Source organism: Falco rusticolus, unplaced genomic scaffold (genome assembly GCF_015220075.1).
Source record: "Falco rusticolus isolate bFalRus1 unplaced genomic scaffold, bFalRus1.pri scaffold_92_arrow_ctg1, whole genome shotgun sequence".
In the NCBI taxonomy this organism is placed as follows: Eukaryota; Metazoa; Chordata; class Aves; order Falconiformes; family Falconidae; genus Falco; species Falco rusticolus.
The window spans coordinates 19,161-37,751 of record NW_023618249.1 but is presented as its reverse complement, the minus strand read 5'-3'; the positions used below and the strand labels follow the sequence as shown (position 1 = coordinate 37,751).

The following is an 18,591-nucleotide window of genomic DNA, read 5'->3' as shown; positions in this document are numbered from 1 at the left end:
TGCGAGAGACAGCTCCAGGTGAGCTCCCGTCTTCCGCATGATGTCAAGGCAGATCTTGGCCTGCTCGCCTTCTCCAAACTGATTCATGTCCTTGTATTTCCTCTCCTCCAGTGGCACATGGAACACCTGCTCAGCCACGGGACAGACAAAAGCAGGGCACAGCAAGGTGCCAGTGTGCTTTTGATTATCAGTGTCTCCCTCTCTTACTGCCATACAGGAGGACTTCACTGGTGTACTAAGTTCCCAGATTTAGGCGACCCATCAGCCTTTCCAGTGGAGACACCAGCTGCAGTACGAGGGCACGGCAGCAGGCAGTGTGTCCCAAACTGAGTGCTCTCCTAAAGAACATGCTGTTGGGGGGGGGGGGGGGGGGGGGGGGCGGAGAGGAGGGGGAACACTTCAATGCATTAGCACTCGCTCCTTGAATTCTGCAATCCTCCCTTCAGGCCTGTTCCAGCTATCTGTGGAACAGGGATGCAGAGCTTCTTCTGGGCAGTTTTTCAACACATCCCTCCCCCTCCGGAGCAGTCCTAGCATTCAGCTGCGGTCTTCCTTGTGCCTCAGGGCAAAGTACAGCAAAGAGGCAGTTACTCTGACACACTAAGGGATTTCATACTCCAGGGAAAGCTTCACTTCACCTACTTTTTGGAGGGATGAAAAGGAGGGAGATAAGACACCCACTCCCACCAACCTGAGTGATGACAGAAGCCTTTATTGGCTGCACCTGTTCTGATTCTTTGGCCACCCAGAAGTTTACATCTCAGTCCTTCCCGGCTTTGGAATCATCTCACACGTTGTAACGTATTATGCAGGCAAAAAAGAACCATTCGGCTACATAGGAATAGTCTGAGCTATACTATCGATTGGATTCCTGGGCTTTGTCGTATGAGCCCACCACATATTCACTGTAGGAACAGACGCAGACACCCGAGCATACTTCACCTCCGCCACTATAATCATCGCCATCCCAACCGGCATTCAGGTATTCAGCTGACTAGCCACACTACACGGAGGCACCATCAAATGAGATCCACCGATACTGTGAGCCTTGGGCTTCATCTTCCTCTTCACAATTGGAGGACTAACAGGTATCGTACTAGCAAACTCCTCATTAGACATTGCCTTACACGACACATACTATGTAGTCGCCCACTTTCATTACGTCCTCTCAAGAGGAGCTGTATTTGCCATCCTCGCTGGATTTACCCACCGATTCCCACTATTTACTGGATACACCCTGCACCCCACATGATCTAAAACCCACTTTGGAATTATATTCACAGGCGTAAACCTAACATTCTTCCCCCAACACTTCCTAGGTCTAGCCGGCATACCACGACGTTACTCAGACTACCCCCACGCCTACACCCTATGAAACACCCTATCCTCTATTGGCTCCCTAATTTCAATAACAGCCGTAATCTTACTAATATTCATCATCTGAGAGGCATTTGCAGCAAAACGAAAAGTCCTCCAAACAGAATTAACCGCTACCAACATCGAGTGAATCTATGGCTGCCCACCCCCCTATCACACCTTTGAAGAACCAACCTTCGTCCAGACCCAAGAAAGGAAGGAATCGAACCCTCACACGCTGGTTTCAAGCCAACTGCATCAAACCACTCATGCTTCTTTCTTATGGAGTGTTAGTAAACCCATTACACAGCTTTGTCAAAGCTAAATGTACACCCCTACCATGGCCAAGCAATCCCAAGTCGGATCCCAAGACGCCTCCTCACCCATCATAGAACTCATAGAATTCCACGCCCACGCCCTAATAGTTGCACTCGCAATCTGCAGCCTAGTTCTGTTTGCTGACACTTACACTAGCAGAAAAACTATCCTCCAACACTGTAGATGCACAAGTAGAACTCATCTGAACAATCCTACCCGCCACCGTCCTCATCCTACTCGCCCTACCATCTCTACAAATTCTATACATAATAGACGAAATTGATGAGCCCAATTTAACTCTGAAAGCCATCGGACACCAATGGTATCGAGCCTACGAATACACAGGCTTCAAAGACCTAATATTCGACTCCTACATAATCCCAACCACAGAACTCCCTCCAGGGCACTTCCGACTCCTAGAAGTAGACCATCGCATTGTAATCCAAATGGAATCCCCCATCCGTATCATCATCACCGCCAACGACGTACTCCACTCATGGGCTGTCCCATCCCTGGGGGTAAAGACCGACGCAATCCCAGGACGACTTAACCAAACAGCCTTCATCACAACCCGACCGGGCATCTTCTACGGCCAATTCTCAGAGATCTGTGGAGCCAACCATAGCTACATACCAATCGTGGTAGAATCAACCCCCCTAGCCCATTTCGAACGCTGATCCACGCTCCTATCATCCTAATCATTGAGAAGCTATGTACCAGCACTAGCCTTTTAAGCTAGAGGAAGAGGACAACCCACCCCTCCTTAATGACATGCCCCAACTAAACCCAAATCCATGATTCCTAACCATGCTTGCCACCTGAACGATCTTCTCGCTAATCATCCAACCTAAACTCCTACCATTCACCCCCATCAACCGCCCCCCAAACAAAACCAACGTCCCTGACAAATCCACCCCCTGAACCTGACCAAGAACCTAAGCTTCTTTGACCAATTCTCAAGCCCCTATTTAATAGGCATACCCTTAGCCCTCCTCTCTATTCTCTTTCCCACCCTATTATTCCCCTCCCCCAACACCCGATGAATCAACAACCGCCTCACCACCCTTCAATCCTGACTAATTCACCTAATCACAAAACAACTAGTAATACCCCTAGACAAAAAGGGCCACAAATGAGCGCTAATCCTCACATCCCTAATAATACTGCTCCTTACAATCAACCTCCTAGGCCTACTACCCTACACATTCACCCCCACTACCCAACTATCCATAAACATAGCACTAGCCTTCCCATTCTGACTTGCCACCCTCCTCACAGGATTACGAAACCAACCCACAGTCTCCCTAAAACACCTACTGCCCGAAGGCACCCCCACCCCGCTTATTCCCGCCTTAATTATAATTGAAACCACAAGCCTACTTATCCGCCCACTAGCACTTGGAGTCCGACTTACAGCAAACCTAACAGCAGGACACCTACTCATCCAATTCATTTCCACAGCCACTGCCACCCTTCTTCCCATCATACCCGCAGTCTCCGCTCTAACCATGCTAGTCCTTCTGCTGCTCACCATTCTAGAAGCAGCAGTAGCTATAATCCAAGCATACGTCTTCGTTCTCCTACTAAGCTTATACTTACAAGAAAACATCTAATGGCCCACCAAGCACACCCCTTCCACATAGTAGACCCCAGCCCCTGACCAATTTCCGGAGCCGCTGCCGCCCTCCTCACTACCTCAGGACTGGCCATGTGATTTCACTACAATTCCCCCCAGCCCCTGGCCTTAGGCCTAATCTCCATAATTCTTGGAATACTCCAATGATGACGAGACATTATCCGAGAAAGTACATTCCAAGGCCACCACACACTCCCAGTACAAAAGAGCCTCCGATATGGAATAATCCTGTTCATCACATGAGAAGTATTCTTCTTCCTGGGCTTCTTCTGAGCCTTCTTCCACTCACTCATTACCTACCTTTGGCATTACACTTTAAAAAACACTGCAACACCTGGCTGCGATACATCCTCACAAGAGGCCACGTGTTATCTGGCTGCCTCTCCTGGAGACCACCACGGGGGTCCTGGCAGAACTCCAGGAATGAGGGACGCAGCTTGATGCAAGCAAATGTCGATTTAGTGTACACAGTCACGAGTTTATATATGTTTTCAGAAGCTGCGTGCTTTAAACAGATTGGTTCTTTAAGCTAAGAATTACATACTAGGCAATCCCTGATTGGTGGTTAACTACAAAGGACACTTTCATCAATTAACAGCAAGGTGTTACCTTTTCTTGGCACCATCCGTCTCCCACTCCCCTGTGCTCTGCAAACATGCCTCATCATGTTAATTGCTGTCTAGACAAGCTCGAGCACATTCCCCTCAGCTAACCGATTGCCGCGCATGGTCCTAGTTTGCAGACCGCTCCTGCACTCCTCCGCTCCCCCTCATTCCTCGCTTACTGGGAGCAAGGGGGCAGAGGGACTCCAATCCTTAAGCAGATGGTCTTCTTCCGAACGCCCATCCCTTTTGCACTGTGCACACTGATTATCACCCAACCGAGGGCTGGGCCGCAGTCCCCCTCTGGGGGCTCTGCCCTGTCCTCAGGACCTTCCCCTCACCCTACTATTTTACTCTGATACCGCCAACAAGCGACAATTTACTCTTTCCTTTTGACTCTCTCTATGTCAATATGCAATCCAAGCAACACCCAACAGCTTTCCCCTGTCTCGAGCAATCACTTCCTTGTAGCTTTTGTAATTTTCTTCTAATACCATCGCAGGATTGGCCCACCAATAGAGGGGCTGATTGATCTCATCCCTCTTAAGATTCAGGGTCAATACTTGTAGAGTTGCAGGCTACCTCCTTCATTCTGTTCTGCAGATCTGGGGGGGGCTCTTGGCTATCGTGCCTAGCCTCGTACCGTTCAGACATGGTTATTGCCTTAGCCACAGCATTTTGAATGCCAAATAGAATCCCTTTCTGATACCGAGTCCAAAGTTGCCTGGGTCCGTTAACATGCAGGTCCCAGTTTGGACCAACAGAGGGGAAATGATGCTCCACAGTTCCTGTTTTAACCTCAGCTTCCACATGTATTCTAGCGGCTTGACAAATCATCTCCTTCTCACTACTATCAAACAAAACCTGCAGTACTGCCGCTATATCCTTACACTCTGGATCATCCTGTGTTTTAACCATCATTATTTCAAAAACACCAGCCGCCTTCTCAGGGTCGTCTCGGTAATTTCCTGCGGTTGCTTTTCAATTCTTCAACTCCGTTACTGAAAATGGGACCCTCACCATAATGGGTCCTTCGTTTCCCACAGCCTGGCACAGGGGAGTCTGTATCACTTCCCCTGGTCTGGCCCGCTCCCACCCTGCGGCTGCGCTAAAACCTTCTCCCTCTTCACAGCCACTTTCCCTGCCACCAGCCTCATCAGCTCGCCTGCCACCACTTTCTCTTACCCTGCTCACATCACTAATATCAGCATCAGAACTCTCTCCCCGTCTCTGCTGGGCTTCAACCATTAACTCTAAACCATTGTCTCTAAACCTCCTTCTTTCTTGTAGTCGTTACAATTTTAAACACCTGTCTTATACTACAAGCAGAGCAGACCCTTTTCAATGACCTCTTCTTATCCTTTCCCAAAGCCAAGAGAAAAGGATCTCAGGAAGGTAAATTTGTACCACACTGGTTTTGCCATTCAGAATGGGTCTTTACAGTGGAAGAAAGATCAGCGTATCAAACTCTGTCCCTTTTCCTTTCCTGCCTTCAAAACAACATCAGCGGTAACATCATACAATAATGCAAACTGCCATTTTCCCCCGTCACCCAGTTTATACAGAGACCACCCCTGAGTACACTATTGCACTAGGGTGCTTTTAGTTACATTTCCCTCAGAACTACCCCTTGATTCTTCCCAGTGTCCCAAAACACATCCCAGGGGAGACTGCTGTAAAATACCACGGCCGTGTACACTGACCAGGGCCCGTTTCCTTTTAGTGTCCTGAACATTTTATCATACACATGTGTAGAAGTATTTTCAGATGTTCAGAGTGCACTCTACTAGACACACACACACACACACAACATTAATATACTTGAGTACGTCAGGCAGAAATTTTACCAGACACATTGTTTGCAGGAGAGCCCTCAATAACCCAACCCAGCGGGGCTTTTGCCTCTGCTTAGGGGCAGGTATCCCAGACCACCAGGAATGCCTGACATCTTACCAGGGGAACGTTGCTTTGGAGTCGTTGGTCCGGGAATCAAAGGTCTTCCCCAAGAGTCCCTCACTGCCGGCTGGAATTGCTGTGATCCGCAGCTCCACCAGCGCTCAATAGCGGAGTCTCACCTGGGTCACCAGAAAATGATCCCGTAAAGGCGGTCACGGTGAAAAACCCTCTCAGACTTGATGTGAAGTTTCAGAAGGCGGGCATTCTTTATGACAGCGCTGGGAGCACGGGGGAGTGCTCACCAAGGTACTCGAGGGTACACATTACATACAGCAGAGTACTTGCATGCTCACAGTGCACCACACATGCACACTCTACCAAGTTGTCTCCTCTTGCGGCCAGAACTTCCCCACTCAGAACTTGCCTGCACACGTCTTTCTCCCAGGATGGACCAGGCACAGACAACCACTGGGGGAGTGTGCTCAGCTTTTATTGACCTCAGAAAGTGTCCAGGGTGGAGAGGAGTCTGGCAGCACAATGTCCTCGTGGCAGCTGAACGTGTTGGGCGCCGTCCATGCACCCATGCCTCGTGTGCCTCCCTGTGCCACACCCTCTGGGTACCGCACAGGATCAGGGCCAGCTGCCATCTCTGGGGACCCCTCTGCCAGCACGGCGCTGCTGCTCTCGCTGTGGCCTGATGCAAGTACAGCAGAAAGCCTTGCGCAGAGCCCCGAGCGCCCTGCGGAAGAGGGAGGGCCGTCGCTGTCAAGCTGGGGCATGCGGGAGGGCAGCCATGCCTGTGGAAGGAAGACAAGTGTAGGCAGGGGGCTGGGCAGGTACCGGGCAAGATCCTGCCTGCTCCCCGCCACCGAGAGCTTTCCCCAGGGAGTGGTGGCCAGGGAACGGCCAGCCCCCATGCACGCAGTCCTTCTGCTTTGGCCTGGGTGCACATTGCTGGGACACCTGGGCTAAGCCTTCCCTTGCCAGGCCAGCGCTACACGCAAGGATGTACCTGGGTCATCCTCGGGCTCATCCCTGGGCTCGGAGCAGGGCCACGTGTTATCTGGCTGCCTCTCCTGAAAACCACCACGGGGCTCCTGGCAGAACTCCAGGAATGACGGGTTGACCCAGATGCTGTAGATGATGATTCCCGCTCGGCACAGCTCTATATCATCATGTTCCCAGTTTTCCTCCTCAGACAAGAACCTTGGCGCACCCTATAAAAACATTAAGGGCAAAAGGAGACCTAAGCATCTGTAACTGGGTGCCGGGGGAAACACAGGCGTTTAGGGATATGGATTAGTGGTAGAATATGCAGTGCTATGTGTCAGGTTGGTTAGGATTATGGTCTCTGCAGCCAGAGGAGGGCTGTGCGTCACCTCTGTGCTGGGAGGCCACTTACACGGGGAGAAGAAGAGCACAGGCAGGGGATGGAGGGGATGTCAGCGGGATGACACGGACAGTACAAGCCATCTCCCTGTCACACATGCCCTGGACACTGTGCCTGACTGCAGTACCTCGTGATGCAGCCTGCTGTTGGGCTGGGGGTGGGCGTTTGCCTCCTCATCCGTGGGCATCTTTGGCGGCGTCTGCCGATGACCGGCCATGGTCACCCAGGGAGATGCTGCCTCCTGAGGGAGTGGCTCTCCTGGGAGTAGGCACCCAGGGCTCTGGCTCCTTAAATACCCGCGGGGTCACCGTGGGGACCCGCATCACAATGACCTCTGGGCACGGTGCGCCGCCTGCATCACAAAGCCCTGGCGATGCTGTGGAGCCTGGCGGGGACTGGCTGTGCCCGGCGTGGGGCAGCCCCTGCTTGCCCCTCACAGAGGCCCCAGCAGGCCCGAGCCCGCACCTCCCACATCCCCCCGGTGCCAGCAGCCTCTGCAGAGCTCAGTCCTGTGTGCGTGCAGCAGCTCTGGCTGCCACCGCCCGGGGCCTTGTCCCCACGCATGGCTCCCACGCAGGGCGCCCAGGCCTGGGGACGCTCCGGTGCCCGCCTACAGAACGCAGGGGAGGCCCGCAGGCCCGTGCCCAGAGGCCACTGGCCACGCCGAGCTGCTCCCGGCAGTCGCCATGGGCCGCGGGGTGACCAGCCCTCTCCCCAGCCGGCTCTGGGAGGCCCCTCCCAGGCTGCTCTTCCTCAGTGCCTTTCCTCCAGAGATGGAGCGTGCACGGGCTCACACCCACAGCCAGGACGAGGGAGCAGGGCTGCCTCCCTGGGGCTGACGCTCTGTGCTCCCTTTCCAGCTGGAATGAAAAGAAAAGCTGCCTTTGTTCCCAGTTACAACACAGAGAAACACCCGTGTCTCATGCACATGCCTGCACCTTTTCTGACAGAAAATGGCTTTGGGGCACAATGGAAACTCCTGGGGAGTTAAAAGAACCCATTAAAATAAACGCTGCTCAGCTGATGTTGGAGACCTTGGTATTAGACACCCAGACTTGTTCTCCTCCACGCAGTTGTCACTCCTGGACCAGGAACTGCTTGCTAGTGGGTGAATCTGACAGCAGCAGCTCCCAGGCAGAGCTGGGAGCAGCCCCTGGGGACATCTTTAGGCTTTACAGCAGTGTTTGCTGCCCCAGCACCGGTCCCCTGCCCCCTGCAGAGTCCAGGCGGGAGGCCGGAGGGAAGAGTCCCACCAACAGCTTTGGCCTCCAGGCTGGAGAACCCTGTCCCAGGCTCAGGCACCGCTGCCTCCGGGCTCCCCTACCCCATCCTGGGGCAATGAGGCAACTCTCTTCCTTCTACAGAACAACACTCAAAGCTTAAGGGGAGGAGGAAATGCCTACTTCCTCCCTCATGCAGGTTTCCCCCAGGCCTAGAGGTTGCTGCTGTCTTCTGCTCGGCTGGGAGAGGGGTTGGAGCCTTTCTCCACCTCTCCTCGACCTCCTCTCTCCTGGGCTGGGCTGGAGGGTGGGGAGTCCAAGCGCCTCCAGTGCCGAGGGCCTGCCAAGGAGCAGACGCTCTCAGCAAAGCAGACGGCATCCACAGGTGCTGTTTCCCAGAGGACCTCTTGAAAGGAGCCTGCAGCAGGACCTGGCAGCTGGGAGACCCAGCACTGCATGCCCATCATCACAGCTGATTTTGCCGCTTGCATCCTGCTGCCACTCTCTCCCTCACGAGCCTGAGCAGGCAAACCCCTGCCCTGCAGCCGGATGTCTGTCCTGCTCCCCTCCTCTGGAGACCTGCCGCCCTGGGTGCCCCGAAGGAGAGGGTCGCTGCTGCTCTCAGCGGTGTCAATCGCTGCCCGTACCTGGGGTTGCTGTCGGTCCTTCCCCGCAGACCAGGCTCCCCACGCCGCCCACTCTGCCTTTGCTTGCTCGAGCTGCTCTTGCCACTTGGGCCTCACTTGCTCCCACTCTGCAGGCAGCTGCCAGACCTCCTGGAGGGGATGGCAAGGCAGCAGAAGGCAGGCTTAGTCTCCGCTCCTGGAACGGGTGTCCTTCGGGTCTGACCCGTGTTGCCGCCCCTTGCCTCAGCTGGTCGGTTGGCAGGGCTTTGCCCCTAACACATCGGGGGCTCTGGGGTCATTCTAGGCTCCTGGCAAACACAGCTGCGACCAAAGCCCTCCACTGTGAACAGCCGAGAAAGGACTTGGGCATCTCCCATAGGCCCTGGGCCAGGAGAAAGTGTTTTGTGACAACCCAGGGGGCAAGGAAGATCTGAAGGAGGTGACAGACAGCTGACAAGGAGCGCACGTCCAGGGGTCCTTTCAGGCTGGCTCTCTGCACAAAGAGGCTTTTGCCGAGTCCCCAGCAGCACGGTAGCTACAGCTACACCCTTGGCACGAGTCCAAAAGTCAGCGGGTCCCCATCTCAGCCCAGAAAGCAGGTAGCCCTACTTCTGTGGTGCCTTTCATCTGGCTACCGGGGCAGTGTGAGAACTACCAACAGAACTCCTTCCTGGCACCTTCTCTGGTAGAACTGTAGATTGCATGTACCAAACCCTTATCCTGACCATGTCCCTAACCCTATTTAGCCCTAACCCTAAAGCTACCCTTGTAGTCTGCCCGAGCGGGGGCCCCCACTGCCGCGCTCACCCGGCAGGGCAGCCACCGAACCCCCCGAAGGGCTCGATGCCAGCCTAGCTAGGCCCCCCACCCCTGCCCTTCACCCGGCAGGGCAGCCACTGAACGCCTCAACAGGCTCAATGCCTGCCTAGCGGGGCCCCCCACCGTCACCCTGACCTGGCAGGGCAGCTACCAACCCCCCCCCGACGGACTCGATGCTGCTCTTGCAGGACCCCCACTGTCGCGTTCAGCCACCGAACAGCCCTGACGTGCTCGATGCCGGCCAGCAGGGCCCCCACCATTGCATTCACCTGGCAGGACAGCCACCGAACCCCCCCGACGGGATCGATGCCAGCCTAGCGGGGCCCCCCACCGCCGCTCTGACTCTCTCCTCTCTCTAATGCCTGAACAGCCCAGTGTTTTGAGCAGCACACAGAATAAGCTTTCTTAGTAGAAAATGATACCAAGTTAGTCTGGTAATGGATAGGCACAAGAAGCATTACTGAGAAACCTTGTTACCCATACCCTTACAGCATGCTGGCTAGACCAACAGATCTTGAAAACACGCACCTGTAGCAGTCCTGAAAGGCAGGGAAACCAGCATCTCAGCTCTGTGGATAGAACCCAGCTGCAGATGATATTGCACAGGACAACTAAGGTAGAAGTTGATCACGCACCAGTTTTTCTCCAGCAACTGCTTACCAGCAGGGTCTTGTCCCATACGAGACACAAGGTGTCAAACTCCACATTTGCTGCGGGCCGATGTGCCCAGCACATCTGCAGCCGGGTCACAGCTGCTGCCTCTCTCACCCACCCAAAACCCTTGCAGAGGGAAATGGAAGGGCACTGAGCATCCAGCTGGTGCCTTCAGCCCTCGGCACCCTCTGTCATCAAAGAAAAAAAGAACAGGGCATGGAAATTATGCCCTGGCACCAGGACCTTCTTCCTAGAGGCATCTGTCAGCTGAACTGCTGAGAAACAAGCACCTACAGTTTCCCTTTAGCACAGCCTCAAGGCAGATGCCTTCTTGTAACCCTCCTCCCTGGCTGCCACTCCCACCTTTTTAATTAGGTGCTAATTTCTCCCAGACAGGCTCACAATAACTTGCTGGGCTGCACACGAGAAGATGGCTTCAGTTTCATTTCCCTAGGACTAGAAGACAGAAATTTCCAACCCTCTTTGGAAACTTTTTCTTTCTTGGCTGGTCTCCCCAGCACTGAGAACTCCTTTTACAAATGATAGCTCGTGAAAGATACATCTGGGATTAACTACCCTCCCGGCAGTTAATCGCTTGCCCTTTGCAATACTTTTTAGAGAAATCAGTAGTAGGGGGCGAGGGGTGGGGATCCCACCGCCGGCTTGCTTTTCCTCCCCTTGCCTGCACACAGGGGTGGGAAGAGGCTCCTGAGCCGCCCCCCCCCCTCAGCATCTACATCAGGTAGTTCTTCTGATTATATGGAAGCGAATGCAACAGCTACAAACCTGCAAGTTGTGAGATGTTTGACAGTGATAAATGTTAATGGGAGTCGAGCAGTCAGGTAAAGCCTATTCAAACAAAACGTGCGTTACTGCAGTACTCCAAAACCCGATCAGGATGATGAAGTGGAGCCCATTGTCTTGTATATGGGAACTGTATCTGTGGTAGGCGATGACTGAGGAGTCTTTAGGTGTAATGGTGGAGAGGTTGGTGAGATGTCATAACGAAAGGGAGTCACTTCATCCTTGAATCTATGTATGGTATAGTAACGAACAGGAATTGAGACATTATTTCATGTCATTAATGAGACAGATGCTGGAATATTATGCTTAGTTCAGTTCTCAGAATCTTAAGTTCTTGGAAAACGGTATGTAACACAGAGAAGAGGCATAAAAGTTGAGCTTGGAAAACAGGTTGTACAATGCAAGAGTTTCAAATTGGTGTCCTTCAAGTTTGCCTGTAAGGTAAGAGATCATCTTAAGTTAGTTTGTGTAGTATTTTATACATTGATTTTAACAGGAACTGACATTTATGCAGAAGACATATGTAAAGAACCTATTGCTGAACACTAAAACCATTCACATTTTAAAAAAAAGTGAAACTGAGATCTAAGTGAAGGCAGTTAGCCACTGAAACAACTTCTAAAAGAAGTAGAACATCTGTCCCCTTTGCTTTTGCATCAAAACTGGATTCATTTCTAGGTGGTGTATTCAGGTCCAAATTCAGCCCAAGTTACAGGTCTCTGAACTACAGCGCAGAGAACCCCTCCATAGGCAGCATTCTCAAACGAGAAATAAATGCACGTATGATTTTGTTACATATACAAACACATAACATTAGGCATTATATGTTGGCGATGTGGTAATGTCATTGTTAAATAGCCATCATCCTTGCTCATCAGGAGAAACAGGATTTCTCTTGTTTGGAGATAGACTCAGCTTTGAGGTCAACCCATTTCTTCAGCCAGCGTACATTTTTCTGGACTCTTCAACTTCAGCCATGGCAATTAATCTAAAAAGTAAGCATCATATCTTTCCCTTTTCACCTACGCAAATACGATTTTTAAAAAACACAGAAACAACCAAAGGAAAGCAAAGCCAGATACCGTTAATGATATTCACAGAGGAGGAACGTATCACTTAGTCCTCGGAGCAGACTTTAGGGGACAGAAACAGCAACCAATTGTTACCAGTATTTATCCTAGCTAGTGCTAGCCAAGTGGGAAGGCCTCATTCTGTAAGAGTACTTGGTGATACCGAGGGTCTGCTAAATGGCCTTTTTGCTTCCTCCTTTCAGCCAATTCAGTCACCATAATTCAGAAAAACCTGCTCAGCTGTTTTTCTTTCTCAGCATTTGTTATTTTTGATGCCATCCCTATAATAAACTGTGCAGTCTGTTAGAGTGGCTGCAGTACCCATTTTGTTCCGCTAGATGGCAGCAGCGCTCCAGCCAAACGAAGGGCCCCATCCCAACTAAGGGCGGCGCATGCGCAGAACGGGCCTGGCGCCTCGGGGCGGGGCTTCCGGCTGCGCACGCGGCCCCGGGAGGCGGGTTCATGGCCGGCCGCGCGGCCCCGGGAGCCCGGGAGCCGTTCGGGCCGGGCCGTGCGGCGCCGCCGGGTGAGCGGGCGGGCTGCGGGCGGCCGGGGGCCGGCGGGCGAGCCCGGGCGCGGCCGGCGGGCAGCGGCCGGCTGGGGGGGACGTGGCGGGCCGGCGCTCGGCCGCGCAGGGAGCGCCTGGTGCCGGCGGCGGGCGGCCCGGGACCGGTGGGGCTGCCGGCGGTGCTCGTCTCCCCGGCAGTGGCGGTGCTCAGCGGGCTGCTCACGGTGCTGCCTTTTTTTTTTTTTTTTTCCTCGGAGCTGCGCCGCTACCTCAGCGAGGAGGCGAGGAGCGGCGGCGGGGCGGCCCCGGTGCTCCCTTGTGGCGGCGGGGCCCGGGAGGGGGGTCGGCCCGCGGCGCCCCGCCGCCCCGCCGCCGCCCCCGGGTGCCCGGGCAGCCGCCGCAGCTCTGCGCGGGGCTTTGTCTTTCCCCCAGCCGCCGGCCGGGCCGTGGCAGCCGGCTGGGGCCGCATCGGGGCCGGCGGTAACGCTGTCGCGGGGGGCGGCTCAGGGGCCTCTGCAGCCCCTGCGGGCGGGCACGGGGAGGGAAAGCAAGCCGGCGGGGGGATCCCCGCCCCGCGCCCCCGACTGCTGATTTCTCTAAAAAGTACTGCAAAGGGCAAGCGATTAACTGCCGGGAGGGCTGGGCGGCAGCAGCTCAGGGGTCTCGCTGATCCTGTGTCGTGACAGTCAGCCCCTGGGCCGGAGCAGCCGAGGGGAAGAGGCCTCTGGACTCGCTTCCCAGTGAAACGGGGCTTTTTGTTTTTCCTTTGTACCCAGGTTCATCCGGAACGACAATGTACGTTGACAGATCAAGGGGAGCTGAACTGAAGGTCAGCCGAGATGTTACTTTTCCACGCGTGCCTCGTGCTTGTGAGTCGGACTGCCGACTACGGAGGGACAACTTTTGTACTTGCCGAGGGCCGTGAGGCTCCGTGTGCCCGCCGCCTCCGAGTGCTGCGCTGCGGCTCGGGCAATAATTGGACTGTAATGCCAATGCCGCGTGTCAGCCTTTCTCCAGCAGTTATAAAAGCAGAATGAGCATTAAGCATCTGTTACCTTTTAACTAAATTCAAAACAAAGTTGCGGGATGAAGTGACTGGAAGTCCTGCAAGTCTGGGCTGCCGTGCATGTTATCCGCCTGTCTGCCGATGGTTCCTGCCTCTTGTTCAGTTGGGGTAATTCCTCTGGGTAATGCGTTGGGCTCTAGATGTAGTGCATCTTGACTTCCTCCCGACCCCCCGAGATGTTACCGGTCTTTGCCTTCCTCAATTTTAAAAGGGTGTGGGAAGGCCAGAGAGGCTGGAAGCCTCGGCTGCTGTGTGCGGAGAAGCTGTCGGCCTTCTAAGAGAGCATGTAGCCAGCAAGAGCATCGTGGTGCTTCGGTACCGAGCTGATACCACAGGCCTCCATCTTTTTGTGAAAAGGCATCACAAGGAAATGTGCTGATGTTGAAGGGGGAGAGGTGGCGGGGGAACAGGTAGGAGGCAGCTTTCAACCAATTTTAGGCTTGAGTCCTGTGTTCCTGAGAATGGTTCTGGGCTTTGAGGGGTTTGCTTTAGGCTTTTTGCCTTAAGCGCCTCCTCCGTCACCGCTATCCGCGTGTGCTGAGCTGCGGCTCAGGGCACTGTGGTGATACGGATTCTGTGCATGCCAGCCATCCTGAAGGCCATAGCTGTATTCTACCCTAAAAAAGCTTTCTGCAATACTACGCTTCTGTTAGGACGCAATTTTCTCGAATTCCACCCCCGGCCCCAAGGTGATTTTCCCACACACCTGCAGGCAGCAGGACTAACGTCACCTCCTTTTGCCCGCTTGGGCTTGGGCTAAAATCCCTTCCCTGACTATTCTTTAGCTCTTACAGCCTTTGAGCCTTCCCTTGGGCCTGGCTGACAGTCCTTTGCCATTTCACCCTGTTCACAGCCAGCGTGAGTCTAGGTGCCGACTATCTCAAAGAATTTCAGTTACACGATAAACCTGCTTTTTTTGTAAATTACTTTCAGCATTTTAATTGCTTTCAAAGGGAACTACAGGAAATCCTGTCCGCGTGGTGGCCTAGCGTAAGCGATGATGGAAAGGTGCATCAGGCGTGACCTCGGTGTCAGCTCAGCGTGCCTCAGACAGACCGCGTTTGGCACTCCGTGGCATGCTGCGCAGCTCCCGAAATTAATGCTAGGGAAAAAATGGGCAAAAATAATAGAAACCTGAGTTAGGAAGAAATGCTATAAATTGGGTATTTCTGTTGACTGAGGCAGCTGATCTTGCTTGTGGATCTTTGGGGTGTGAACTTGATGCTGAACGGCTCGTTTTTCATTTGACATGCCTGGAATTATTTTGAAAGAGAGAGAAGAGAAGCTTATGAAGTAGAATAGGTGATTGAGTCTCCCTAAAACGCTCACAAGGATTATGTATAAAGCCAAAGTGAAGGACGATGGAATAAAGTTCTGTGCTTTACAAGTAAACGCAGTACACTTAAACCTGATCTCTGTGCAGGGTCCTCGTTATTTCTGTTTTTAAAATCCAAAAGAAGTTTAGGAAGTCTTAGAGGTTAGTCGTGTGGGAAGTAAATGGCTCTTCCACAAAAAATTCCACGTAAGCAAGGCTCTTTGAACAATTTTTTTTTTAAATCGGTTCCAACTACAGCCAGTTAGCAGTTTAATGTTGAAATGTATACTTGCTCTCCTATAAAGCAGTATTTCATGTGCATTTCAGTGCTGTGAGTCCTGACACATTTGGGAGGAGCCCGAGGGAAACATTTCATCCTGAGATACAAAAGGTAGGAGGTGACTTCTTTTTTTTTTTTTGTTTGTTTGTAGCTTTTTATTATTTTCTGGAAAAAGTAAGTCGTTGACGTATAAATGCTAGTGGTTTGTTTCTTTCGGTAGCAGGATAATAATGAGGGGTAGGGTTACAGTTACAAAATCAGCTGTCTTTATCAGTTGAACTGGCTACTTTGAAATTAAACCAATATACCAGTACGTTACAGGGGCGGTTGTGCTGTCCTCAGTACAGGTGTGCTAAAGAGCTTGTTTTGTTTACAGGATTTATTGGCTCTTGAAGAGCAAGAGGTAAATGTAAACTTTTCACTCCTAGCACTCACTTGGTGACGTATAATGGCTTAGATAGCAATTGCTTATTGCAGTAAAAAAATGTGGTGTTTCTGTGCAAATGTGAGGTCGAAAATCATTTTAAGCACTGGCCTAATATATCATATTAATAGACGACCAACTTCGTAATATCATAAAATTCATAACCTATGATCAACAGTAAATTATGAGGTATCTGCTGCTTGAGCATGCAATGGAGCTGGTATGAAGTGTATATTCCCGTGTGCAGGGCGTATAAAAAAGATGTATATACAAGTCCTTAGAGGAAACATTATTTTAGGTCTTTTGTTTGATTGTCTGTTTGTCCTATAATGCTTGGTTTTATTTCTCAGGGACCTGTGAATTTTAAATTTGGAGTCCTTTATGCTAAGGGTGGGCAGCTTACAGATGGGGAAATGTTCGGCGATGGTGAGTTTTTCACCTTTTTCTTGGCTGAGGGTTGCATAAAATATTGATCGCCACTGTGAGTACAAACAGTCACAGGCGTGACCCTTTTGGAATTCATCTTGGGAGCCTTGAAGGTTCGTATGTAAATCAAATTGTCATACCGGATAAACTGTTTCTTTTTCTCTAGTGGGCGTTCCCACAATGAAGTGGTGTGGAGCTGAAGGGGACTGCGATGTAATGGTGGTGGAGCCGTTTGGACCGAGTCTTGAAGATCTCTTCAGTTTTTGTTCAAGGAGATTTAGTCCCGAGACAGTCCTATTACTCGCTGACCAAACGGTAGGAACCTGCTTTGTTGATCTTGACGGTGCGGTATGTTGGAATATTAAAATTCCTCGAGGGATCAGAACCAAATACGTTGTTTCTGTAATTTAGAGGTGAACAGGCCTGTTATCGTTAAAGGAAAGACTCAACATTGGTTTTGTTTCTCTTAAATACAAAGTGCCCCACCTTAAAGTGATTAAAAGTCTTAACTGATTTCTAAAAAGCAGACTTGCGCTGTTTGCAAACCGTCTGTTGCACTGCTCGAAGACAAAAGAAATTCGCCCGAGAAAGTTTTTGGAAACAAATGTAAAATAGACACGGGGAAAGAGCTGGAGAGGTTTATGTGTTGTCTGTGGAATTACGTTCTCCTTAATGCCCCTGACATTTTACACTCCAAATTAACACAGCGGCTGTGGGTGCATCCACGAGCCCCCTTCCATGGCCGATACCGCGAGGCTGGAAAACGAAGAGCAGGTGACGAAGAGCGTGATAATGGGGGGGTGGGGGGGGGTGGGGATCAGAGAAGCTGATACAGTGTTGTAATCCACGGGCATCGACAGAAAATGGTTAGGAAGTAGGACAGAGGTAATTGGGGGGGGGGATGGGGACTCGGGTGCAAATAGCCCCACCGAGAGGGCGAAGCCCCGCGCGGGGGCGGGGGCGGAGTTAGTAACAAGCTTCAGCAGCGCTGCCTGAGGGTGGGCACTCGTGTGCAGCGGAAAGGAGAAAGCTGTGAACGAGCACGTGCGGTGAATATGCCACACGCCGAGAACGTGCAAGGACCGTCGTCCCTAACGCGGACCCCCAGGCGGCTCGGTGGGCGCATCAGGAGGAGAAACGCGCCGAGATCAACCCGCGTCGCCTTTCCGAGCCGTGATTTGGCGTGGGGTGTTTTCTGGGTTACGATTTTCAGCAACAGAACTTGGCGACCCAGGTGGGACCTGCTCTCCAGAACCTCGACAGACCAGAGGAAGCGTGAGAGAACAAAGTCGTCTGGGACGGTGGGTCAGTCCCACCGGGCTCTTTGCCGCGCACACGTGTAATCTGTACGCTATTGGGGGGCACCAATAAAAATCCCCAAAATTGGGATTTCGGATATCGGTAACTTGGAACGTTACCAGACTTCATTTGCTGGGGTTTTTTTGGTTGGTGGTTTTTTTTGGTTTTGTTTTTGTTTGCCTTTTTTTGTTGCTGCTGTTTGGTTGGTTTTGATGTTGAAACTTTTGTGATACGGAACTGGACCTTCTGCTGGGGGGGCTTTTAAAGTTGCTCCCCTTTTGGGTTGTATATTAAAACAAGTTTGGGGGTGACCACCTTGCTCAGGAAAAAATTGACGGAATATTTTTGTGACGGTGGCCCGCGTATCCCCTCGGCGATGAGGAGAAACAGCCGAAGGACGGAAGGGCGAGCAGTGGTCCGGTACCACGGCGCGTGTTGCCTTGGACGTGAAGGACGACGGGCTGGAGCCCTGCGGTAGTGCCGGCACCACACGGCTGCTCGCCCCCTCCACCCACAGGGCACCCCGTTTGTACCGGGTGGGATCCCAGTTTGTACTGGGAGGGGGTCAGAGGATCCAGTTTGTACTGGGAGGGGGGCGGAGGATCCAGTTTGTACTGGGACACGGCCCAGTCTCTATGACGAGTGGATCAGGGGGTCTAGTTTGTACTGTCAGGGATCCAGTTTGAACTGGAAGGCATCGCCGTCTGTACTGGGAGAGTATTGGGCGATCCGATTTGTACCTGGAAGGGGGTTAAAAGGACCCAGTTTATGCTGGGAGGAGGTTTGGTCTGTGCTGGGAGGGTGCCAGGAGGTCTAGTTTGTACTGGGAGACGGCCCAGTCTGTACTGGGAGGGTGCCAGGAGGTCTAGTTTGTACTGGGAG

At 52.4% G+C, this 18,591-nt stretch overlaps 1 protein-coding gene across 2 annotated transcripts; it reads left to right on the top strand.

Annotated features, from left to right (window-relative positions):
• Nucleotides 1-13,839: 13,839 nt before the first annotated feature.
• Nucleotides 13,840-17,169, top strand: LOC119142228 (GTPase-activating Rap/Ran-GAP domain-like protein 3). Of its 2 annotated transcripts, XM_037374955.1 has the most exons (6): nt 13,840-14,375; nt 15,608-15,671; nt 15,937-15,963; nt 16,335-16,410; nt 16,577-16,725; nt 16,889-17,169. In XM_037374955.1, the coding sequence occupies exons 1-6, from the start codon at nt 14,344-14,346 to the stop codon at nt 16,904-16,906; spliced, it is 366 nt and encodes a 121-aa protein (XP_037230852.1). In that variant the 5' UTR covers nt 13,840-14,343; the 3' UTR covers nt 16,907-17,169. The 2 variants fall into 2 exon arrangements, 1 of the variants encoding a protein (XP_037230852.1); XR_005102193.1 differs by lacking the exon at nt 13,840-14,375 and adding an exon at nt 14,500-14,654 and having other exon boundaries at nt 16,335-16,725.
• The last annotated feature ends 1,422 nt before the right edge of the window (nt 17,170-18,591 follow it).

Bases quoted from the DNA above. Each gene is read 5' to 3' on its own strand.
- LOC119142228 (XM_037374955.1), top strand. From the start codon at position 14,344: ATGTTGAAGGGGGAGAGGTGGCGGGGGAACAG. The intron at 15,672-15,936 runs GTAGGAGGTGAC...TTTTGTTTACAG, and splicing joins TTCATCCTGAGATACAAAAG to GATTTATTGGCTCTTGAAGA. The intron at 16,411-16,576 runs GTGAGTTTTTCA...CTTTTTCTCTAG, and splicing joins TGGGGAAATGTTCGGCGATG to TGGGCGTTCCCACAATGAAG.